The following is a 26,239-nucleotide window of genomic DNA, read 5'->3' as shown; positions in this document are numbered from 1 at the left end:
TTAGGTAGGTAAACAAGGGTTTCCAATGTTTGATTCCTTTAATATCAATGGCAAATACAAATTGATGCTCCACAACTCACTTCAAAAGGTTATTTTCCCCAACATTTTAAGCGTTTTCTTTAGAAGACAGTGTCCAAATTATCCAATTCTTAAAAAGTAGGTGCACAAAACGCCCCCCTTATTGTTCAACAAACAGACATTTGACCTTTGAGAAAGGCGGCAGGCGCAACGATGTCCATGGAGCTATGACACAGTGTGTGTGTGTGTGTGTTGCATGAAAGCACCACGCCTGAGACAATGAAAGGAATGACCCTTGTGATACACGTCGATATAAATATATCATATACACTCATACATATCATATATACTTCTGTTAGGTCGTGTTTTAAGGCATTATCAGCCACTTTGTATGCAGGGACATTAAATGTGCAACAACAAACAATATCAAATATACACGAGTTTCTCCTGATGCTTAGTACACATCTTAAAGTGTTGTTCTTTTAAAGACTCCACGCCTGCGTCCTGAGGCTGAGAGCACCGGGTCTTTAAGAGGGGGAGGAAGGGTGAGAGAGGGGGGGGGAAGTTACATGTTCTTGTGTGGCATACCCTTTCAAATGTAAACAGTAGAGCTGGCTAGCAGTGATTTAGTTACTAGTAGTTTGAATTTTAAATTAAAGAGTATCTTTGACACACATCTCAAGTACATTTTCACACGTAGTAATTGATAAGATATCTACAATTGAATTTCCCCATGTTGAAAAAGAAATAGTTAATTTTCAGATATATTCAACAGCATTTTGAATATGCAGCTTTATTTTGTATTTAATTGAATTCTGAGAAGTAACAACAAGTAGTAGTTGTAGTTACATTTTGTATTTTAGGTGTGTAATCTTAAAAATATATAATTACTTTACTAGTAAGAATTGTATTATATCTGAAATATATATTTCTAGATATCTAAATTGAGTACATTTGGACTAGTCAGAGCATGAGATATTTATAAATTAAGAATAAATTAAGCTATCTACAACATCTCCACTTCTGAGAATTGGGTTGCAGATATCCTTATTAAAATTGCAACTAGCCAAAATAACATCATAGATATGTTGAATTATAACACGTCAAAGATGAATAACAGATTAAATCTGTCATTGACTTTGAATAGAAGTCAATGGTGAAAGCTAGAAAAACAAATTAAATAGCAAGAAATGAAATGCAGTTATTTTTTACAGACAGAATTACATTTTGGATGTTTGATTTTGGAAAAGGAATTGTTGATATCGCCAAACTGCAACTGGTTAAATGTTAAAAGGGTTTGTCATAAAATCAAGCATTTTCCCCACACACACTCTCTCTCACACACTTTCTCTCTCTCACACACACTTTCTCTCTCTCACACACACACTTTCTTTCTCACACACACACACTTTCTTTCACACACACACTTTCTTTCACACACACACACACTTTCTTTCACACACACACACACACACACACACACACACACACACACACACACACACACACACACACACACACACACACACACACACACACACACACACACACACACACACACACACACACACACACACACACACACACACACACACACACACACACACACACACACACACACACACACACACACACACACACACACACACACACACACACACACACACACAGGCGGAAGAAACACAACAGGAGATGGATGGAAAAAGGAGGAAACAGGAGACTCCCTTCAACAGACATTAATGCTTTAGGTAAATACATGAAGTGAACTTTTTTTTGCATTTGACTAGCAAACAGAGACGAAGCCTTACAATATAATTTTAAAACCACCCACCCTCTACCACCCCTAAAAACGTCTCTCTGAAGACAGCGACGAAACACACACTCACACATACCGTTTACACATACACACAGACACACACACTGACAGATGGCATTTCAGTGAACACAACTGCCCACTCACTCACACTTTATGCCCCGTTACGTCTCCCCTTTAGCTCTCCTCGTAACGAGGCAACATAGCTCCTCTCCGTTTGAAAAGGTTTTCCAATTTGACAACAAAACAAATTTGAAAATAAGCAGCATTCCACAGTCAAAACACTAAACAATCCTAAATCTATTTTTCGGATTCATGCTTTCAATGAGACTTGTGAGCGGTGGGTGGATGTGGGATGGAGGTTCCTTTGGTGACGGGCTGCTACACTGCAGGGTTAGAGGACATTTACATTCATAAGACCCTCCCCTTTGCTGCCCGTGATGATTTTTGAACCGAACAAAGAAGGCGCTACATTCTCACGAGGCGGCCATTTTTGTTTTTGTGTTCCTCGGCACGGAGATAACGCAGCTCTTGCCAGAAGAATCATCTCCACGCTCACCCTGGCCACCAGCTCATCTCTTTTATACTTTTTTTTTTTACTTTAAAATGGACTTTTAAAGTCCATTTTTTAATAAATTATTCAAGTTTTTTTGTCATTTTATAACCTCCCCATTTAAAAAGGGCGAGTTGGCTTTTTGAAAACAGCGAAAAAATTATGACCAATCACAAAGAAAAACATTTCATTTCCTATGAGCACCGTGCCGAATTGTGAACAAAAGCCTCGAGGCACAAGAGACGATTCTAAATACTCTAAGGATTGACTAGGCTGTGCAAACAACACTACACATCGGAAACTCTCACAAGTAGAATGACTAATTAAATATATTTCTATATATTCATCTATATATTTAGCATATCTAATAAATACATTTGTTGATAGACATAGAGATATTTCTGTAAACTATTTACATTAATTTTTTTTTTTTGCAGAAACAATAAATAGCTATGAAGGCAAGACGAAGGAGAGACAATCTGGGCTCCTTCATAAATAAATGGCAGGAACATTCACTCGTGAAAATAATCTCACCTGCCTATCTGTCCTCTCTACACATGGAATGTTCTCTCAGTAGATCTCCCTGTTAACACCTGCTGAACGGGGCAGTGAAGAACAAGAGGAAGTCGTGTACTAAAATGTGCCAGCACCTGCCAACATGTAACCTGCATCGGGCCCCGGTGGCTGGCGTTTTAAAAAAGTTCCCAAACCGGCTAATAACCCCTTCAAAACGTGACAAACACACATTACGATAAAAGGATGCTGTGAAAACGCGACAGTCATCAGAGAGAGGGAGAACAACATTAAAAACCCATCCCATAAACCCTCCCTTTCACAATCTCATGCCGCACAAAGTTTGTTTTTTTTACGTTTTTGTACTCTCTAAACTGGCAGGTGTGGACAGAAAATCATAAAGTTAGGAGCCTGCCGATGCCTGGGTGCGTGCTAAGCGACGTATTGCTGGCGGCCCCAAGTCACACCTCACACAGGCAGCTTTAGTGTAGGCCAGAAATAATAATAACGCTCAGCTCATCTTGTAACATTACTGTAGTGGTAAAAACCTTCAAGTTTTTAAGGGACAGCATTTGAAAAAAGATGAAACTGTTTTTGCTGTAGGTGCAAAAGTACCATGACGGGGCAGAAAAAAGCCCTGCATCATGTCAGTGTCACACCTTTGGGAGGACGGGACAAACCAGGAGCGATGGAGGGGTGTGTGTGTGTGTGTGTGTGTGTGTGTGTGTGTGTGTGTGTGTGTGTGTGTGTGTGTGTGTGTGTGTGTGTGTGTGTGTGTGTGTGTGTGTGTGTGAAATCTCATAAGTGCTTCCCATGTCTCTTGAGGCATAAAAAAAAGAGGCAGTGGGGCATTGTGTAGTAACATTCTCTGGCTGAAAGTTGTGTTTCTGACGGATGGACGGAGTGACGGGGGGGTTGGAGTGTCTTTAAAATCCCACTCATTTGATTGGTGCAGAGCAGAGCAGGGGACACCTTAATGACTGACCGCTGATGATGGGTGGGTGTGTCTAAAAGGTGTTGGATGGAGGTCAAAGTAAGGGGCTGGGGGGGGGGGTCTCAGATCGCATTTAGGGAGTGGTGAGGCATCCTGGGACGGGATTGGCTGAGGGGGAGGAGGAGGCGGGGCTTGGCGCCTATAGGCTGCAGGCCAGCTGCGTGGCGATCTCCTGAGTGTCCTGCAGGCGCAACAGGCAGGCGCTGGAGTAGCCCTCGTCGCTGCAGCTGCTGCGTAGACTCCCCCGCTCGTCCCCCGAGTCGCTCACGCTGCTGGTGCTCCACTCCAGGTCCCCCAGCAGGTAGTCCGTCCCCTCCACGTCCACATCCAGGTCCTCTGCTCACAGGAGACACAACACGGTTAAAGGTGCCCTATTATACTGTTCTTCATCAATACATTATAGGTCTCAGACATATACAAAACCTGTCTCTGATTGGCTGAATCACCAAACAGATCATTGCAGCATTACCCATAATCCCCTCTGTTTCAGCCCTGTTTCAAAAGTGCTGATTCTCTGTCTGTTACTTTAGATGAAAATAAGGAGCCCCTCCCCACACCCCTCTTTCACACCAGCGCTTTTCCCTTTCTAGCTCCAAGCTAGAGCTTTTCTGGTTCAGCTCCGGTTTCCCTTTTCTGCTCCAGCTCTGTTCACACCGCCCAGAGCCCGACTGGTGCAGCCGCTGCTGCGTCATGACGTCACCGTTTACATCGCTGATTTGCTCCCCAACGGCGCTCACAACAACAACAACAACAACAACAACAACAACGGGGGACTGCGTCTGGTCGATGATCGTGTTGCTTTTAATCATACGAAATCAGATTAAATAAAATAACGACTTCTCCAAGCTTATACTTTTTTCCAGAGTGCCGTGGTTTATTGTTCATTAATGTGTTTCAGCGGCATTTACCGACCGCTGCAGTGCTGGCTGCTCTTCCACAGGAGTTTATTCTCCCGTTAGCTCCGGGTTGGCTAATACTTTAGAGCGGCCTCTCTAAAGTATTCACTGTCCGACTGTCACACAAGCAGCTGATACACATCCCCAGCTCCCCTTAAGTATGTGTGTCAGTCTGAATTGACGCTGTTTGGCATCACAACGCTGTTATGAAAGTGTCTCCGGTATTAAATGGCTGATGTTAGCATAGCAACCGAAGGTAAACTGACTACTTGCTATTGCTATCCTATTGTGGGGGGGGGGGGGTAACCTTGGTTGGTGATTGGCTAATGGTTAGGTTACACAAGACTAAAAATAGTTATGACATCATAAAGTGGCCCAAATCTGATCAGCTCATTTTCAGACAGGTTTTTATATCGGCAGGTCTCCCTTGTAAAAAAGATCTTTGATCTCAATGGGGTTTTAACCTGGATAAATAAAAGGCTACATATAAATGGATCAGGACAAAAAGTGAGAGCATTTTTTCTCCTGAAACTTTCAGAATCTCTTTACACAGAGGGGACACATGTTGATTGTGATGGTAAAGCTTTGGTATGACATTGATATTATGTCAGTGTCACACCATATCATTTATCATTTGGATTATCTATGCTGTCATTTTATTGTTTTTTATTCTCTCATTCATGTCTTGTTGATCCGTACAGACTGTAAAGCCCCGAAAACAATGTAATTTATGATATCAGTATCAAGTGAAATTAGATTATTTATACCAAACAACAAACTCATGATAAATTATCTTTTTAGGTTTGAAAGTTGGTAAAAAGCTAATTTTTGGCTTTTTTCGTCATTATATTGTTAATGGAAAGCAGAGAGAGACAGCTGGGGGAAACAGTGTATCTGTTTAAAATGAGAGTGACTTCAACTTGATTAATGGTTTGTTTCAACCAAATCCAGAGTTGGTGATTGTTAGAATTTTTTAAAAGACTAGCAAAGTTAGGGTGAGTTTTATTTAGTTTCCGTCAAGTTTGAATGAAGTGTTTTACGATGTTGGCTGATGGTGTCAGTTGGAAAGTTTTAACCCATCGCCTAACCTTAATTACTACTTGAATCTTACCTGAATAAACAAGGCGTGGTGCTGCGTACAGTCAGGGCAGCTGATATTTGAATATCCTAAATATCTGTGAAAGCAACCCTGTCTTCATCTGTCCCTTCTTTATCTCTTTTCTCAGGCACAGTAGTGTGTGTGTATGTGTATGTGTGTGTGTGTGTGTGTGTGTGTGTGTGTGTGTGTGTGTGTGTGTGTGTGTGTGTGTGTGTGTGTGTGTGTGTGTGTGTGTGTGTACCTTGGTCAGAGTCGGACTTGTCGGACTGGGTGGAGCCGGTGCTGTCCATGCGGGTCCTCTCCACCCCCAGCTGTTCGAGGCGTCTCCTCAGGTGCCTCCTCTCCCTCTGCAGCTGATCCATCGTGTGCTGCGCTCTTCTGTCGCTCTCCTCCAACCTCTGCCGGGAGCAGAACAACACAGCGGTCAAAACTCAACCCTTAAAGTAACCCTCATCACATCCAAAACAATCCACCTTCCTTCCCCCGAAAGAGCACTTCACAGATTGCCCTCTAGTCTTTAGTAGAGGTCTTCTAGTTAGAGATGCACCGATAAACCTACCTGTGCTTTTTAACCTCTGCATTATTACACACCATGACACTTTAAAGCCCCACACCTTGATATGTTCTCTGGCCTTCATCAGCAGGCTGAGGGTGGTGTGCCTGTTGGCATCCTTTCCTAAGGGAACGAGCGATTTCAAGCGCTCCAAACAGAGCCGTAGATTTGCCCGTCTGGAACAGGAGAGAAGAAACAAAGAGAGGGAAACATGATTATTGATTTATTTACTGTCAGATACACAAGCAGCTGAAGTTGAGCAGGCAAGTTCATTCTTAGCTTTGGAAAGAGTAGTTTGTCAATCAATGAAGAACATTCTTTGGAGCCTTAAACCACATCTCATGTTTTATTGCTGGCGTTTTCTTAGTTGTATCAGGTCTTTCTTTGTCAAATATGACTTTTTGATGGATTTTCTTATATGTATTGTATAGACAGAGAATCATCTGAATGTATTTAACTAGTCCCACTAAGCCAGTGGTTCTCAAATGGCTCCGCTCAACGATGCAGAGCTGCGTGTTCTCCGTCAGCAGCAGCAGGTCTCTGATCTCTCTCTCTCTCTCGCGTCCGGTTATACTTCACTCGCGTTTATGTCCAAATCTATCAGATCTAGCTAGTTCTAGCTAATGATATGAATGCCTGCTTATCAAAGGACCTAAATAATAAGCGTTGCTTGGCAACGGCGTGTAGCCGCAAAGTATAGCACAGCATTATGCATAGGCGTATGTTTATATGGAGTTTTCAGGTATTTCTTTGTCAAATATGACTTTTTGATGGATTTTCTTATATGTATTGCATAGACAAAGAATCATCTGAATGTATTTAACTACTCCCACTAAGATACCAAATGAGTAGCTTTTTCGTATAAAATGTAGCGCTGAGCTTCAGTCTGCAATGTTCAAAACAACAGATAAAGCCAGAAATCTAGGTGTCGTCATGGACTCTGACCTGAGTTTCAACAGTCACATTAAAACAGTTACTAAATCAGCCTATTATCACCTAAAGAACATATCAAGGGTTAAAAGACTAATGTCACAGCAGAATTTAGAAAAACTTGTCCATGCTTTTATCTTCAGTAGACTGGACTACTGCAATGGTGTCTTCACAGGTCTCACTAAAAAATCGATTAGAAAGCTTCAGCTGATTCAGAACACCGCTGCTCGAGTCCTCACTAACTCTAAGAAAGTGGATCACATCACTCCTGTTCTGAAGTCTTTACACTGGCTTCCTGTGTGTCAAAGAATATATTTAAAAACACTGCTGCTGTTTATAAAGCTTTGAATGGTTTAGGCCCAAAATTCATTTCTGACCTCCTGCTAAATGATGAACCATCCAGATCTCTCAGGTCTTCAGGGACTGGTCAGCTTTCTGTCCCCAGAGTCAGAACTAAACATGGTAGAGCAGCGTTCAGTTATTATGCTCCAAAATGGAACAAACTCCCAGAAACCTGCAGGTCCGCTGCAACTTACTACTTTTAAATCCAGGCTGAAGACTTTTCTTTCTGCCGCTGCTTTTAATTGATATATTCATATCTTAAACTGCACTTTAACTTTTATTATCTTTGCTTTTAAATGAGTGTTTTTAAATTTCATCTTATAATATGTTTCTTAATGCTCTTAATGTCTTTCATTTTTGTAAAGCACTTTGAATTGCCTTGTGTTGAAAGGTGCTCTATAAATAAACGTGCCTTTTTCAAATCTTCATTTTTCGAAAAAGGGTTTTTTGTTTTGTATTATTATTATTATTATTATTTGAAGGACCCTAAAAAAAAGGATGTTGAGAATACACAAGCACCCTTAGAAGAACTGTGCCAAAATAAAATATAACCTAATATTTCTGGAGTCTATTCTCTGACATGAAAGCTGCCAATTCAAAGCGGGGACAAAACAATGGACTTTGATGTTAGGCCAAAACTATAAATTAATCAAACTATAAAATCAACAGCTTAGTCAATGATGAAACTAATCGTTAGTTGCAGGTCTTCAATGAGCTATTTGTATTTAATCAGAGCCACTGTGCATGTGCTTTAGTCCCTCTGCTTTTTTATTCAAATGCTAGAGTTACTTATTCATAAAGGAGGCAGTGAGTAAAACGTTTGCCCATGTGTGGTTTCCTGAACTGCTGACGCTCTCCTGAGTGTTTCTGAAGCTTCGTAACATTACCACACACTGTTGCCGCGTAGGACATTCGAGTAACAGTGTAAAAGTGCTCTGTAAAATGTGCTGAAATCCAAAGATCAGCAGTGACATATTCTCAGATCAGAGCTCGTTATTAATGTCAGCCGTCCTCTAACACGGCTCACATTTACATTTCCTCCTGCAGCCTTTCTGAGCTGGCAGTTGCTTCGGTCTGGTGGGTGTTGACGACCACTTGACCCCGATGTTATACAACACACAACTCCAGCCTCAGCTGAGTGTGTGTCCGAGTGAGTGGGCGCGTGTGTACGTCAGACTCTTTCTTCAGTGTTAAAAATGTTTTGGCAACTGAGAGCCTGCAGGATGAGCTATCCATTTATAGTTTGCTGCAAGGTAATCCTGATTAGGAGTCTTTGCTTTGAATGCTCGTATACATATTTCTTAACAATGTTTTTAGGACGTTTTTAACTTCTCAGGTTTATAGATAGGTAAAACACATGGTGAGAGGGAAGAGTGATTTGACTGTGCAGAGGAAACACATGCATACATACAATCCCAGCCCCTTTCCCTTTTTCAAAACACACACATACAAAGCAGTGTTCGGCTGAAAGCAACTCCTCAGCTGAGTCCAAAGGCCATGAACATTGTTGTTACATAAAATGAAAATGACCTCGCTGTGTTTTCCTGACATAATAAGCAAAGCTGGCTAAAGTTTGTTGAACAGCACAGAGGGCCAGCAGCAGAATCAGGAAGTGGCACAGGTCACATGGTTTCTAAATGACAGATGAAGACTCGGGGTGTGGCTGTGACACACAGAGCTTTTTCCACTGCAGGTTATTCTCGTTCAGTGTGGCTGCTTTGTGTTAATAGGCGAGTGAGTATGTGGACGAGGATCAGGTGAAGGCCAGAACTTACATTTCTCTGTTAACTACCAGCTCACTTACTTGCGCTTCTTATTATGACCAGGGTGGTGAACTGATTTGCTTTTAGTAAATGTGTGTTTTCCTCATTATTAAATTATGTTAGCCTTCTTCATTTAGTCTTTGGTCTAGACTGTCTCTTGACTGAGGGACAAATAAAGGACTTCTGATTTCTTTTTAAATGCACATGACTGGTGCGAGTGCTGACCCAGTTAGTGATGAAGATGCACCTCGCTTCAGACCACTTTGTCGTGCATGGATTCATTCATTCATGCACGCCTTAATAAATTAGAAAGCATGAATTAATTCAGGTTGTACTTCATGAATTATCAGGAAGAATGGCGCTAATGCAAGAATGAATAGTTGATTAATAGAACAACCAAAGTGTCTCAATCATCATGTTTAGGACAAAGTTCCTAAAGCTGAAGCCAAGTTTAAGACGTATAAAGGATTCATAATGTGGGTCAGTGGGTGTATTAACCATTTGTTGCATATGAATCAAAACATACCATATTTATAATGTTAAATCATTGGTTGGAGGAGTCACAAAGATGATTGCTTCATAAGCAACAAATGGTTAATAAACCGTTATAGACCACCAAGGTGTCCCTTCATATCCAACATGGTTGATCTTTAAGCCTACACCTAAGTCCAACTGAAAACTAAATCTAGGGCAGCGTGATGCACTTTCCCCCGAGTAGCAGTAAACCCCACTGCCCCCGACCTTTGGACCACAACACTAACTGGACGTGACCAGCTGGGAGGACTAGCATGTAGCAGCAAAGGTGTGTTGCCAGCTGGAGTCGTGTCACACACACACACAAACAATGTGTGTGGAGATTTGACTAAGCCAGTATTGCTGCACGCACGGTGTGAGGGGTCTTATTGCACTCCTCTGGTTTTGCTAGCCTCCGTGAGTAATTTTCTATCCGCCCCAACATGGCTCTCTATCATCAAGCGAGTGGTGGGAGAAGGTGGCTTGAGGCTATGAATGTTCTTAAGAGTGGTACGCCGGGCTTTGGTCGTTACTGTGACTGACTGCTGGGCTCGAGGTGTTCCACACATGCAGAGGGATAAACCCCAGACACAGGCCTCGGTGCGATACATTATTCAGGCTGCTGCTTTGGATCAGCTAGCACAGGCCGGATGGAAGCGCTGAATCAAAAATAAGGCCTGAGGAACAGCAGGCTTATTTTTTGGATTCATTTCAACCTCACAGCCTGTGGTATTATCTTAGCCAAAGAGTTTTATATTAAAAGTATTCATTTGGTGTTTTACAGCAGTAGTATACGGATAGCTTTGGACATGCAGTGCCTTTAGCTTAATGCTAACATCAGCATGCTTTGAGAAGGTATGCTGTTTACCAACTGCTAACATATTCATTTAAATCAGAAAGGAACAATTATATTAAATAATATTTTTATTTTAGTACTAATCAGGCTATTTTATTTAATATGGAATAGCAATATATCTTGATCCCAAATAAGACGCCAAATTGAAAGGAGGAAATGTTGTCTTTTAACAATAACTTAGTAGCCTTTTCATGCATCTTTTTAATATGTTGTATTTGTTCTATGTCCTATATATATATATATGTTGCACTGTTGGAGGAGCCTGTGACCTAAGTTTTTCATTGCCATATCAACACTGTAGCTAATGTGCACGTGACAATAAAAGCCTTGAATGTAATAACACCCTGATTATCTAAAATGAGAATTGACATTCATCATGTGTAAATCCTTCCTCCAGATTTAACAGAGATTCTTTCATCTGATTACATGGAAATATTTTCAATGTTCCAATGATTAAACAGACACTTTCCACAATTCACAAATATGCACACAGAGATGAGGTCACTTCCACATACCTGTTCTTTTCCATTTCATTGTGCGTAGACCTGCAGAGATAAAACACATTTGATTAAAACACTCTGTTTAAACAGGTTTTTCTCATTGTGAGCCATCAATGCAGTCCAAGGTATTTCTGCAGAGGAGTGGGAGACAGAGAAAAGGTTGTGTGGGAGTTTATGAGCAGTCAGAACTACCGACAAAATGAGATTCGAGAGAAAAAAATCAAAAAGCTGGATATTCGGATGCTCGGAGGCTTGTTCAATGAAGGCTTATTTAAGGACCACACTCTGGTGGAGAGGCCCCCAGGTAAACATAGTAACAGTAACTAGAAACAGAAGCCAGGGACTGAGCCCTCCATATTGGCAGATTATCCACTGTGCATGTAGTACTGGGAGAGGCGGGGGTGGGGGGGAGACACAGTGCTGAAGGTAAACTGAGATGGAGGTGTGCGAGTGGCCAGCATGACTCCTGCATTGCAGTGTTAAAGCGACACACTCACCGAGAGAGCGTGCAGACATGGGGTTAGAAGTAGTCTTTGGAATGAAGTGTAAAAGGGTAGTGGGTTGCGGGGGTGGGTAGGGCTGTGCAATTAAATCGTATTGTAATCGCAATTACGATTTTGGCCTGCCACAATTACGAAAACAACATAATCGAAAAAAACGATTATTTGGATTTGCTAGGTTGTGAACATATTTGATCTCATTTATTTGTATTTATCATATTTACGGTATATATGTTTAGTAGCTTGTGGAAGTGCGCTCCAAAATATTTGTTGATCTTGTTTATTGGTATTTATTATTTTTGATATTATTTATTTAAATTTAAATAAAAACGTATCATTTATTTTTGTATTGGTTTTTCAGTTGAATTATGCGTTCAGGGTAATCAACAGTTAAAAAGATACCGTTCAAATTATTATTTGTATTTGTTTTAAAGTTCAATAAATGGACATAATAATCGTATTTAATAATCGTGATATCAATTATTGACCAAAATAATCGTGATTCTGATTTTTGCCATAATCGAGCAGCCCTAGGAGTTGGGCATGAGGCAAAGATCAGCATGCCTGAACCCTCCTCTACCTCCACCTGACCTCTTGATCCCCTCACCCTACAGTAAGTCCAAAAATAGCCTCGGCACCTTCAGCTCAGCTGGGCTACACACTGTCACCGCCCTGATCCTCACAGGGCTCTCACTCACTCATGCCACTTTCTACCAAATTAGAATGTATAGGAAGGTTTGCGTTTCTCCCTGGTGTTTCTCATCCACACATGCACCAAAAGCAGGGTTAGTAACAGTGAAAATCTTATTGTGATTACAATCTTTTTTATATTGGTTACTTATTCAGTCTATCTTTACACTCTCAAACCAGAGTTGTTGATTGTTGGAACAGTGGATAGATTTACACAGACTTTGTAAATCACATATCTTTGGTAAGATTAGGGGTTGATTACTGTGATTTAGTTTATGTTGTGCTTTGTTATGATCTGGGAAGTAAAATGACTGTTCCTGCCATTGGAGTCTGGTGGCTTTAAAGAGAGAAAATGTTTAGTTTGTCTTCCCTGTTATTCAATTGTAATAATTGACCACATTCCTGTTGATTTAATCTGCTATATATTCACTTCAACACGTGTCAGAGTTTGCACTGGTAAAAGAAAAAAAAGTGTTGGACCTGGAGTCAATAAAAGACAGCTAACTGCAGGATCATTTTTCCAAAAGACTAAATTGTACCACTAAAAACAGATCAAAGTGGCTTTTTTTGGTCTAGACTAAGCTTACAAATACTGTGGTCCCCTATCCTCTGATCAGCAATATGCGTGTGTGTGTGTGTGTGTGTGTGTGTGTGTGTGTGTGTGTGTGTGTGTGTGTGTGTGTGTGTGTGTGTGTGTGTGTGTGTGTGTGTGTGTGTGTGTGTGTGTGTGTGTGTATCTTGTTTCAGTTTTGGCTGCTCTCTCTGTCAGTCGCCCCCTCCGGCCAGAGAGCATTCCTGCGCCGGGCAGACAGCCGCTGGTGACATAACATTGCTGCAGAGAAATGATCCCAGTTATTCAGGCTACATTCAGACTCAGGGACAACTCCCACCGCCTGCCCTAACCGGCTACACCTCCAACGTTTGCATCCATGACATGACAGCAGCTGATATTGAGTAATACTGAGTAATTATGAGTTGTCTAATGTGGATTTACATGCAGGAATCCTGAAGTCAAATGTAATACCTTTTAAGACCTTTTTTAAGACCCTTTCCATACATTTTGGGTGGGTCTTCAGGCTCTGGAACGAGTCGCCCACCCTTCAAACGTTAAGACCCACCTCTTTCCCCTCGCTTTCGAGTCAGTTTGAGCTGTGTTTTATCGATTGTTATGCTTTTATTTGTTTGTCCATAGCCCTTATGTGCCTTTTATCTATTCTTATGTACGCTTTTTATCTATTATTGTAATATTATATTTTATTATAATGTTATGTCTGCTGTGAAGCACTTCCATAAAACCCTCTGTTTTTAATATGTGCTATAATAATAAAGTGGATTGGATTGGATTTTAAGACCTCATCACAACTTCGAGTTCTAACCGGTTACATTGGCGACACACTTTACCTCACATTTACTATATTGATTGTAAGATAGCACAACTAAACAGAGTGCAGACAGACCACTGAAGCCTCCTCTCCACATGAACTTCAACCTCTCTGTGAAGGTCAGGTTTAATGCAGTATGCTGCTTTGTTGCTTCTGTACTCTGTGCTCTTTCATTCCAGTAAAACTCCTCAGAAACCAGTATTTGACCAATAAACAAAAAACAATTGACAAAACTTTGAACTATGAAATATATTAAACTTTGGTGAGCTTCAGCGGGGTAATGCCATATAGGAGCTCCCTCACAAATACCCAGGGGTTCAATTACCCCGGCACATAGGACGATGCTCTGACGTCATCACCCTCACACATTTGTCATATGTTTACAAAAAACGATATATATGTTAAGACTTTTCTCGTTCTTAATATAGAATATATTTAGGGTCGATATGTGTTGACTTTACTTTAAAATAGAAGATCTCTGTGACTGGATATATTTTTGGCTTAGTGAACGTGTGTCTCTTCCTTGGAGGAGCAGCATCGCCCAGACTCCGCTGCTCCTTCGCGGCTCCTCCGTGCAGAGTCTGCACTGCAGCGGTGTGTGTCAGCGACGTGCAGTCAGGGGAGGCACGGATTGGCCATCGGGAGAGTCGGGACTTAAACGCCGCGGCTTTCTGGCTAGCACTTAGCATGATGGACCGAACAGCTTTGATCCCCATCGACAGACTCTTCTCCCCCCCCACAGAGCGGAGCAAGGCAACAAAACTTAAAATAAGAAGCAGCATTTTACGGCGCGCTATGCATGGGGCTGCCTTGAGGGGGTTTCCCGACATGTCGTTTCAGTCAATTAAAGGGTGTTTCATGTTGTCGTTGCTGTGGACCTTCTTAATACCTTGGAAAATGTAATACTTTTTAATAGCCTTAATTTTCACTAAATTGATTTATCAACTTTTAATACTTTTTAAGACCCCGCGGACACCCTTATTTATTTATGGATTGCTCTAATTACATATCACTCTAGTCTAGCTAGTAGCTTAGCCTAGCTAGTAATACCTCATTGCACAAGAAACTGAATCTACACAAATAAACTAAAAGTATGGTAGGTCAAACTTGAATCCGGAAGTGGGTTTGTAAACTGTGAAAATGCAAAGAACAATTTCTCCAACGGACATTTTGGATAATACGTTTGCAGTTGGCCTTACTTTAAATAAGAGGAAATTATTTGACTGTCATTATTTGCTCTTTCGAATTACTTCCTCTTCTTAGTAATGCAACCACATTCCACTATGTAGCAATGCACTTGAACAAAGTGACTGGGTACCCTGGTTCCTGAGACCTTATACGTCAACTAAGAGAAGTAACACCTCTCAAAGCATTGTGAAACGGCTCCTGGATACTAATGTCACAGCATTTGCGTAATTGGAAGATTATTTATGTTAAAACTCACGCATTTTAATTATATTAAGGCTGGAAGTCACACATTATAAAAAGGGCTTGGCTCCAACAACGATGGCCATTTATAGATCAGTCAAGGGTAAGGCGGTTTCTGCGAAGATGTTAACACCTTGTTAACATCTTGAGCTTCACAACGGTACTTCAGAAACCAATGGCTGACGTTATGGGATAATCCATTTGTAATACTGAATAGGTCAAAAGTAAAAAAACTCAACTGAGATAAATAATTTCAAATACGCTGTATACATGTCCAAAGAAGGATCCTGAACTAAGAATAAAACATATCTCACATGTAAATAGTAAATAGGCTGCATTTATACAATGCTTTGCTGGTCATTGTGAGGACTTGGAGAGCTTTTGCAACAGTGTAAGTACCAACTGCTTAATACCCTGAAGGCAGATGATGCCATACATTACATGACATGTTACTTGTTAGACGCTTTTATCCAAAGCGACTAACATACTCAATACTGTGGGCAATCCCCACAGGAGCAATTTGGGGTGAAGTGTCTTGCCCAGACACACAACGACATGCTGACTGCAGTGGGGTTTGAACCAGTGCCCCCCTGATCCGAACACCAACTCGGGAATCCACTGCGCCACACGCCTCCCTGGTATACAAGATGCCACCTGCTCTTCAGGAGACTGACACCGTATGCGTTTAGACACCGTTGGCCGAGCCATTGGGAGCTATTTGGGATTCAGTATCTTGTCCATCGATTAGGGCCTAAATTGGAATATCAGATTTAAACCGTATCGATTTCTGAATAATATTGTAATAATAATAATAATAATAATAATAATAATAATGTCTGAATATAGTCTAAACCTTTAACCCAGATTTTAATCTTGCCATACAATTCCCTGGATAAAGACCAACACATAGGCTGTAATCTCTTATGGTGTACTTCATGGAAAGTTTAAGATTATACTGGATGGAAAACCTGAATTGCGTCTAGATAATTCACCAGTGCTCGGTCTACAACATGAATCCACCTTTAACCTGTATTTTCATTTCTGAAGCCTCGCCCAAGTAAACCACATCATCCTGAACAACAACACCGGGTGGAGAGCATGGAAAGGCTCGATTTGCCAGGTCAACAAGGAGGGCAAGATCACAGTATGATTTCCATAGTGCACTGTAGTTACCAGTGTGTTTGTGTAGGGTGTGTAGGGTGGGGGAGGACTCTCCATCCATTTAATGGAGGAGCTGGTGCTTTCCACTACCTGCCAAGAGTGAGAATAGAGCAGAAAATAAAGAAACAGAGGGGCGGAGGAGGTGAGGAGAGAGAGAAAAACACAAGTGGGAGAGAGAGATGAGGGGGAAGGGGGAGTCGGTACTACTGACACACATACAGACCAGAATCACAGCGACTCCCCTCCCCCACCACTCACAAATCCACGCCATTGGTTAAACAACAGAAACTGGAGGAGCTTCAACGTACTGGGTTGAGTGGCTTCATATATATAAGTGCCTGCCTGCCCTATATTTCAAGTCTTAAAAGCAACAAAATAACTTATCACGCCTGCTCCATTAATAGTATTCTCTGGCAGAAATCCCCCCTCCCCCCTGGAGAGCAAAGTTCGTTCAGTCATAGTGCAGGTCTGCTTATTAATGATCAAGGTCCAACATTACACCATATCGAATCATCAAGGCTGAGCACAAGCTCTTATTAATTACAATTCTGAAGCCCTTTTATAGTAATATAGTAGAGCTCACAGATGAGCAACTGGTTGCTTAACATAATCTTGTAGTTAAATAAATAAAATGGTCAAAGTGCTGGTAGGCTAAAAGGTTTTATGGCAGGAGGACAGACCTTCAGCAGCTCGTAGTCTACTTTACATGTTCTTCTCTAGGCGTGTCTAAAAATGTTTTGCCTGCTAAGCATGTTAAGACATGTCCTGAGCTGGAGGCAGGTGTGTTCCTACTGTACTTCACACCCTGCATCTTTTAGTGTTGGATACGAAAGAACAATAGAGATGTATCACCGCCAAGCCCAACCGACTAACCCTGTCAACAGGCTAAACCAAATATTTCAGTGACACCTAGTTCCTTGTAAAGAGCAGTCTTCCCATTAGATCTGTAAATGTGCTTATTAAGGAATCCTACTTCCAGTATTGCTCATTAAAGAAATGTTCAAAAGAGGTTTTTCAGAAGGCATTGCCAGGAATTGCGTCACAAAATGGCTTATGGAAATGTATCGCTGCAGCCCACTTAAAAAGATCAGACATTTTCGTTAATATTGCAGATTTCTTAAGATTCTGCAACCCTATCAGACTCTTTACCACGCCTATATCAGATTCTATATTAAAAATAAAATGACTATTAGTAATCTGATGAGCAAGGATTGTTAACATTACTTGTTGTTATCGTGTGTTGCTTTGGTTTATGTAGTCTTAGATTTTCTTTTTTTAAACCTCATTCTTTTGAGTAAGGTCTTCTTTTTGTTTATATTTGGGTAGGAAGGGGCCCGTACTCGTTAGGGCTGCTCGATTATGGCAAAAATCATAATCTCGATTATTTGGGTCAATAATTGATATCATGATTATTAAAAACGATTATCCATTTATTTGAAAACATCAATTTATTGAAAACATTTGAACAGTATGTTTTTAACAGTTGATTACCCTGAACTTTAAGTATAATTTGTTTTATTTCGATTAATAATTAAAGGTGTCACGTTGGAATCTGGGAAATGATGAACGCCATTTCCCTTAAAACTTGTACAGACTGAAGAAATATGAATTGAAGAAATAATCTGCCAATGAAGCAATATTTGACCAGTGGCGTTTTCTCCCGGAGGCCAAGGGAAGCCAGGCTTCCCCTGTTTTTTCGGATTGTAGTTATAATTTTAATAAATAAATGAAAACACTTAGTTTAGTTTCGGAAATTCTTTGTTGTGTGTTGCTGCCGGTCCATCTCTCCCTCATTCTCATTGAGTATTTTACAAAGAGTGAAACAGCGCCCCTCTAGGTGTTATGGTGAAACAGTAGATTGCACTCTCTGTTGCGAGAGGAGGCTAGCTGGAAAAAAAATGGAGGGATTGACCAATCAGATGAGTCCAACGTGATGCCCCTGCCAACCTGTGATTAGTCAGAGCCATGCCAAGGGAAGCCAGAGGCGGCTGGCTTCCCTTCAACTTAGTGTTGCAGTGACGCGTCCTAAAACGCGGAAGTAAGCTGCGCTCGGTTTCCCTCGACAAAATAGCAATGGGATTTTTTCCATAGGATTTTGGAAAATAGCTCGAAATAAGGTCAGTGGAAAACGAACCTGTTAAAATGCACGTTTTGTTCAGTCGGATAATATCCACATGTCTACCCTACTTTTATAATTTTCTAATCATAAATCTAATCGATAGAAGATAGATAGCGTCACTGCACCACTCTCACCGCCGTTAGAAAGTAGCAAGCAACTGAAGCAAGTGCAATTATGGAGGGTGGAGATTTGGAGTATTTAATCCAAAATAATTGTATTAAACTTCCACCACAGCAGCAACTAAAAATAAATCTGATGAGATGTATACAGCGAGGAAAAAAGGAGCGAATCGAACGTAAAACGTTAAAGGTCTCCTGATTTAGTTTGTGAATGAATGCTTATTAGAGTTTCGGCTGGAGAGCGTGTGCGGACCTGACGGTTAGATAACAGGCGTGTGTAAGTCCTGCATCTGTATGACACAAATGTGTGTAAAATGATACCGGGTGCTGTAATCACTCATCTGGTTACGTTATTACATTGACCACCACATCCCCGACCCAAAAGAAAGGACGTATTATTGGCTTCCCCTAATTTTTTCCCCACGCCAAGCTACTGTATTTGACAAGTATTGAACACTCAAATGTCTGCATCAGTGTAACTTTAGATCAGTGGGTTTTATAGCTGGATATTAGTGTTGCACGGTGTACCGATACTTGAAAGGTACCGCGATACCCTGCCGTTAAAAACGGTACGATTCCTCCGTTTCATTAGTATCGGTACTTTAAGAATGACGGGGGAAAGTACTCCGGTGAGAAAGCGCCGTTTTAATAAGAGCCGTGTGTGTTCAGCGCTCTGCTTCCACTCCCTGCACTGCAGACGTGCCTGCAGTCCCGCCCCTCTCAAGCACGTTCTAAGCCCCTCCCCTCTCTCGTGCACGCGGCCACGCGCTAGCTGCCAGAGCATGTGAGAAATAGTGATGGGAATTCCGGCTCTTCTTGGTGAGCCGGATCATTTGGCTCGGCTCACCAAGAAGAGCCGGCTCTTTCGGCTCCCAAACGGCTCTTCAGTTTACCACATATTATACCTTTTAATGAAATCAAATGTAGCCCTGTTTTGACTAATGAGTAATGAATGATGTATATGTGTACACATATATCATATTAATGCATCCTTTGTACTGAAGTATTCAAAAGTAAATATTACATGTTTAATATAAATGGTTTGCTGAGGCCAAATGTTTTCATTGCATTTACAGACCCTTGTAACTCTCTGATACCACCCAATTAATGCACTGACTTGCTTGTAGAAACCACGCTACACAAAACAGATAGCAACACCTATAAAAATTATTTTAAAAAAGGGGCTACTGTATCGACATTTTAAAATTATATTTAAAGAAAAGGCCCTGACAAAACAGCAGGGCTCTATTTCAGTAACTATTAACTATAAAAAAAAAGACAGCAACAGCTGACATCAAATCTTTGCTGAGCCTAAGGATAATCATAAATAAATAACATAGTGAAAATAAATAAACAAACAAAAAAAGAAAACGGTAACAACGGACTATTTTTCTTAGCGGATGCATGTCAATTTAAATAAATACAACTATTTTTTAAATCAATAAAATCATTTTCTAAAGCCGTAAAAGCATTTCAATTAATATTGGGAGTCATTTCGTTACTTTGTTGAGAATGTGGCCGTGTAATAAGCGGGATAATGTGCACATTGCATAATGTGCTTTCATGCCGATCTAGATCCCTCCGCAAAAACAAAAAACAAAAACGGCTTGTTCACGGGCGCGAGCCGGCTCCCTTCGTTCACTTAAAAGAGCCGGCTTTTGGAGCCGGCTCGTTCGCGACCGACACATCACTAGTGAGCAAACTACATGAGAAGCATGGCTGCAAGTGGGAGTGCAACTGCCGCTGCGCCTTGGCTTGTTGACAAAAAAGATGCCAGAAGCGAAATTTGGAAGTATTTGAGCTATATCTCTGACAGTGAGGGCAAGCCTACGGACACCACGAGGCCTGTCTGTGAGAAATGTTTTAGATCCCTACAAACCAAGGGAGCCAACACATCAAACTTGGCTAAGCACCCGCCGACCGGCATCCAGAGCTGTTTAAAGAAATTAAATGCAGACAGGTTAGCGAATGTGATAGATAACATAATTACATCATGCTCAAGCCCATGCCCTCGAATCTAAGTCAAACAAGTGTAATTTATTTTGTGACAAACTAACGTTTTCGTAGTTTGACGAGGCAATTAATGGCAATGATAGCTGTCTTATATGGCTATCTTTTTAGCTAATTTACCAATGTGGCTAACATCGCACGTTGGTCCTTGAAGACATTCACGGTGTTTCCATTATTTGAACAAACTTAAAATGGATGAAAGCAGTTTTGTCTAGGCCTGTGGCGATAGCTAATTCTGTAGGAAAATGTATCGTCACAAAATGAACTGTTATAAACAATATTATTGTCATTTTAAGTCTAAACACTAGTATAAATATTATAAAATAGTATGGACAGGGTATATGCAGGAACCCTGAAGTCAGATGTAATACCTTTGAAGACCTTTTTTAAGACCCTTTCCATACATTTTAAGACCTCATCGCCACTTGGAGTTCTAACCGGTTACATTGGCGACACACTTTACTATATTCAGTATTGATTATCCTTCCTCCTTATCTTCCAACCATTTGGACGCAAACTTGCATTTCCCCATAACGATGTTGTTTAACAACCGGCGTAAATGGACCTTCGCACGCTATCAAGCAGTGAGCGTGCGATGTCCTGTTCAGATGACGTCAAATCCAACGGGATGCCATAAATAAACTACACAGAATCACACTACACACCTACGCAATGATTACATTCAGGCAGACTGTAGAATACAACCTCTTTGGACCATTTATACACTTATTGAAAACAAGCTACACAATGTAATACCTTGGAAAATGCCATTTAATGCTTTTTAATAGTCTTAATTTCGCTAAATTGATTTATCAACTTTTGATACTTTTTAAGACCCCGTGGACACCCTGATATAAATGCAAGAACACCCTTTCAAAGAATTAACATTTCAATCTTAAGACATTTTAGAAACAAATATTAAATGATGCTAAATAAATTATTGCAAATGGACTGTACTTATATATATTATTGTAAAATAACACCAAACAAACAAAACAATAAATAACATGGGCTCTGTTGGTAATCTGAAATGTCTGAGCAAAGCACTTGTCTTATAGTTTTTGGGATAACACTATTCATGTTCATCCATCATTTAAAAAATGACATTCTTATGTAAATAAAATACGCATCGCAAGATAATGGGAAAAAAATCGAGATCAGCAAAAATGATCAAGGTCATGTCCATATATATATGTATGTATGTATTTATGTATGATAAGTTGGTTATATTTGAATTGTAGAGTTGATGCCTATATACAGTTTCAGGCGTTGGGGCAGGTGTGTCAAAAATAAAAATAATAGAGACCTCTTGTAGTGCTGCTCGATTATGGCAAAACTCATAATCTCGATTATTTGGGTCAATAATTGATATCACGATTATTAAAAACGATTATCCATTTACTTTGAAAACATCCATTTATTGAAAAAATAAAATTGAACAGTATGTTTTTAACAGTTGATTACCCTGAACTTTAAGTATAATTCAACTGAAAAACCAATACAAAAAAAAACATTTTATTTCGATTACGTTGTTTTCGTAATCGTTGCAAGCCAAAATCGTAATAGCGAATAAAATATGATTAATTGAGCAGCCCTAACCTCTTGAGACATCCCCTCTGCAAATGTCAGCAATCAAAACAGGAAGTGGGCGTTTCTGTTGCAGAAAGTTAAAACAAAATCTGGACATACTGAACGTTAGGATTATATAAGGTAAGAGTTCTGTATATAAACATATTAACGTAATTTTCGGACTATAAGCCGCGCCTTTTTCCCATTTTTCGACCATGCGGCTTATATAACGGTGCGGCTAATCTATGGATTTTTACAGCTCACGGCCAATAGGGGACCTCCTAAATCTATGGATTTTACAGGTTACAGTCCACCACCTTTAACTCTATGGGCTCTATGGCCGGTCCGCGCCCCCCACCTTTAAGCGGCGGGCTCCAGCAGGAAAAGCTGGAGGCCGGAAAAGAATGAGACAGGTAGCGCGCAAAAGTAAAAGTGGAACCGAGAGTGGTACGAGAGACAGAACGAGAGCAAGACAGACAGACATTACGAGAGCGAGACAGTTTGAGCAAAGGTTTAAGTTTGAAAGTTGAAAAGTTTGTGTGTCTGAAACGCTATGTGATACAGTACAGTTTACACAGCACATGTTCTGTAGCTACTATTGCACTAAATGGTAACACTTGAATACGTTATGCAAATATTCAACTTGTTTGTTGAAATGTTAATAAATGGGAGCTTCCTTAAACAGCCATCTCTTTCCCGACAATCCCCTCTGTGCACGAACCCTTATGGTAATTAAACATTAAAACACCTGCGGCTTATAGTCCAGTGCGGCTTATATATGTACACATCATTCAATTTAGCTGCTGCGGCTTATATTCAGGTGCGCCTTATAGTCCGAAAATTACAGTAATATGCTTCAGGTCAAGTGTTCCGCATTCATTCCAGTACTGGCTGGATGATGGATGGTGTGCCTTCAAACCAACATACCTGATGTGGGTTCAACCCGAGACTACAATCAATCTTAATGGGCTAACATGCATTAAGTGAGCTAGCTGCCACTCTGCTCTTCTGTAACTCGAGTACATCATTGCATCTATTGTACATGCATCAATCAAATGCGTCTCGACACACTGGAAGGTGTTAAATCAGTCGGCCCTTCTTTTTCTGAAGAAGGAAGGCATGATATAGTATAGTGGGTCGCCATGTATGCCTGCTGTTGGAGTAAGTGCCTTAATGTCACTGTTCAGACTTTATAACATATTATTTATATCTAAAATAAAAAAAGACAACTTTTCCGACATAAATCAAGCATAAATCTTTCTTTTGTGGCATCAATTAGCTGTTTCCTTCTGTTGTTTTCATTTAGGGAGTCTCAGGTGCAAAAACACTTGTGGATATAAAAACTAGGTTTGCAATTGAGGATTATTAATGGTACATTCGAACATCTTTTTCTCAATATATATCATGGTTTTGTCAGAAAATGTCAGAAAATAGTAGAACATTTTCATCCCAGTTTCTCAAAGTCCAAAAGGATATGATCAAATGTCTTGTTGTGTAAGCAGAAGTAGCAGGACATTTCTATATTGTAACTGCTGAGATCAAAATGCTCCACCATTTTAGGAAAATGTATATTTTTTGAGCAGCTTTAATAAACACACTTTAAGGTTGTTTAGAATAAGGTTCCACCAGTGCTGCACTTTCATAATTGCATGAAATCCAAGCTGCAATCTACTCCGGCAGCGTGCATTGATCTGTGGGGTGTGGGAGAAACATAAATCTGTCCCGATCTGATTGATTGATGGAATTCTGTGTTTGTCCAGAAGTGTCCATTGACTGGAGTGTTGAGGACGTGTTCCTTCACTGACATGTCTTCTACAGTCACCTTGACTGACCCAGTTTGCCTTACAGTGTGACCCTTTGCTTTAAGCCAGCCTGATGTTTGCTGCGGTCAGTCAAATGCTTTGAAGAGGACAAGGGGGGCCTTAACCTAAAAGACTTAAGTGGCTACATGAAGCCACGTCTTGTTTACCAGAGGACCTTTTTCTGTTATGTCAAGCACAATTTTGTAGCGATTAGAATTTCATATGAATATGGTTTGATACATTTCTAATAGCAGAACCAAAAAAACAATTTAAATGTGCACACAGCAAAGCAGGAAACATTAATCTTGCTGCACTCAGGACACATTTGAAGAGGGGCTAGTATAAGCGCCTTAATGAAGGGGTGAATAATGATAACATGTTTTCTGGCGATGAGGAGCTGATATGCCTTTACCTGCTACTTGTGTTTTTCTTGCTTTTGCTTTTCCTTTTCAAGCTTTCCGTCTCTCCGCTGCTGATGAAGGGTGGCATGGAGGCATAGCCGTGTTCAGCTTCTGCAAGCAAATAAACAACATAGTTATCACGTGTCCATATATATGGCAATGCAAAATATAGCCACAGTGAAAATATGCTAAACTGACAACAGTAGTACAGCAAAATGTGCCACATTTCATCTTAAGCCTATTAAGAATTCAGTAGCAATGTCTTGTGATTAAATGCAGCATGCAATGGATGGATTTCATGCAGTATCTTTAGACAGTATTTTCTCTCCTCAGCCTGGACAATGATGTCATCTTGAACTGGAATAAACCCCACAACCAAACCACAACAGAGGGAAAGGAGGGGCCTCCATGAAAACAATGTCTCCCTGCACATCTAACTACACATGCACAATATGCTTCTTATTCATCAAAAAAAGGCAAATGCACGTGTTTTTTGTACTTGCAATATTTCCCAAAAATGTCAGAATATTGATTCATTGATTGATTCATTCATTGCATTTGTGAATGCATGGCTCCGATTACTTGGATGTAAAAAGAAATAAAGGGCTGCCTGCAACAGGATTGAAAATAGCTTGCCTACATAAGCATGATTGAGGGGGAGGGGTGTGATTGTAATTGTTCTTGTACACAACATAGATTGTAGAAAACAATACACTTTACCTCGTTCCCTGCGCTCAAGATACTCGGCTGCTTCGATCAACATCTGCACCATTCCGATCGCCGCCATTTTCCACAATAACACTGATATTAATGTAACAATCCGATGAGGGGTTCCTTGGATGTACACAACTTGCCTCAGGTTCTACCAATGCTCGCCTTTTTACACCCTGGTGGCTGTTCTAGTTATTTCCTTAAAAAAAAGGCAGTTACTCCTAGAGCCAAACGCTGTTATGTTCAAGTTAAATGTACTAAAATCAGCACCATTCAGTTAAAAGACAGGCTCTTTTTAATGACTGTTTAAACGGTTCAAGGGATTAGTGTTAGGTGCCTTGTCAACGCTAACACTTGTAGCCCTTTTTTTTCAAGCAAAGTGATTAATATCGTTGGTTTTGTAGTTCTTCGATGAAAAAAATAGCTTGTTGACAAAACAAAACGGCTTGCTTGACTTATACAAAGAAAACCGAGTATTGTTCCTTTTTGTCGAAACAAAAATGAGCTCACGTTAACACGATAAAAACTGCTAGCTCGGTTGATGTAAAAGATTAGGTAAATCAAAAAAAAAAACGACCGTTGGCCGTCAGTTGGTGTAAAAATTGATTAAAAAAAACACGAGCTAGTTGTCTTGAAAAGTTCAACCGACGAAGTCTTCTAACCTTATCGGTTCAGGGCTATGTGGCTGGTTAGTTCTGTGCTGGTTTATCGCTGATATGTCTCTCTGGAAACGCAGATAGCTGACTGACATCAACTGAGGAACAGTGAGTGTTTATCAAACTGCTTCCAAAATAGTGGCTTGTTGATCTGAACGTCAGTTAACTACTGTAGCCGACTTCACCACAAAGCTCCCGTGTACTGCGATACGATTGGCTACTGGACATAGCCAGTCAAGCTCCTACTGGATATGTATGCCGTCAATCACCAACGCCTCGTCACCAACTGCCACTGGGGCTCTTGTTCCGCCATTTTGGTTCCAGTTCACATTAGCAAAAGCGCACAGC

General features: G+C 40.6%; 1 protein-coding gene across 1 annotated transcript; it reads right to left on the bottom strand.

Moving 5' to 3' along the window:
* On the bottom strand, positions 1-26,239 carry mxd1 (MAX dimerization protein 1). The gene is made up of 6 exons (XM_079687728.1): positions 25,245-26,239; positions 24,536-24,635; positions 11,359-11,388; positions 6,501-6,615; positions 6,128-6,284; positions 1-4,227 (listed from the first exon to the last, which is right to left on the bottom strand). Exons 1-6 carry the CDS (start codon positions 25,309-25,311, stop codon positions 4,031-4,033), a joined length of 666 nt encoding a protein of 221 aa, XP_079543854.1. The 5' UTR covers positions 25,312-26,239; the 3' UTR covers positions 1-4,030.

This window comes from Notothenia rossii (assembly GCF_949606895.1).
Source record: "Notothenia rossii genome assembly, chromosome: 6".
In the NCBI taxonomy this organism is placed as follows: domain Eukaryota; kingdom Metazoa; phylum Chordata; class Actinopteri; order Perciformes; family Nototheniidae; genus Notothenia; species Notothenia rossii.
The sequence above is the reverse complement of the archived record's forward strand: the minus strand, read 5'-3'. Positions and strand labels throughout refer to the sequence as shown.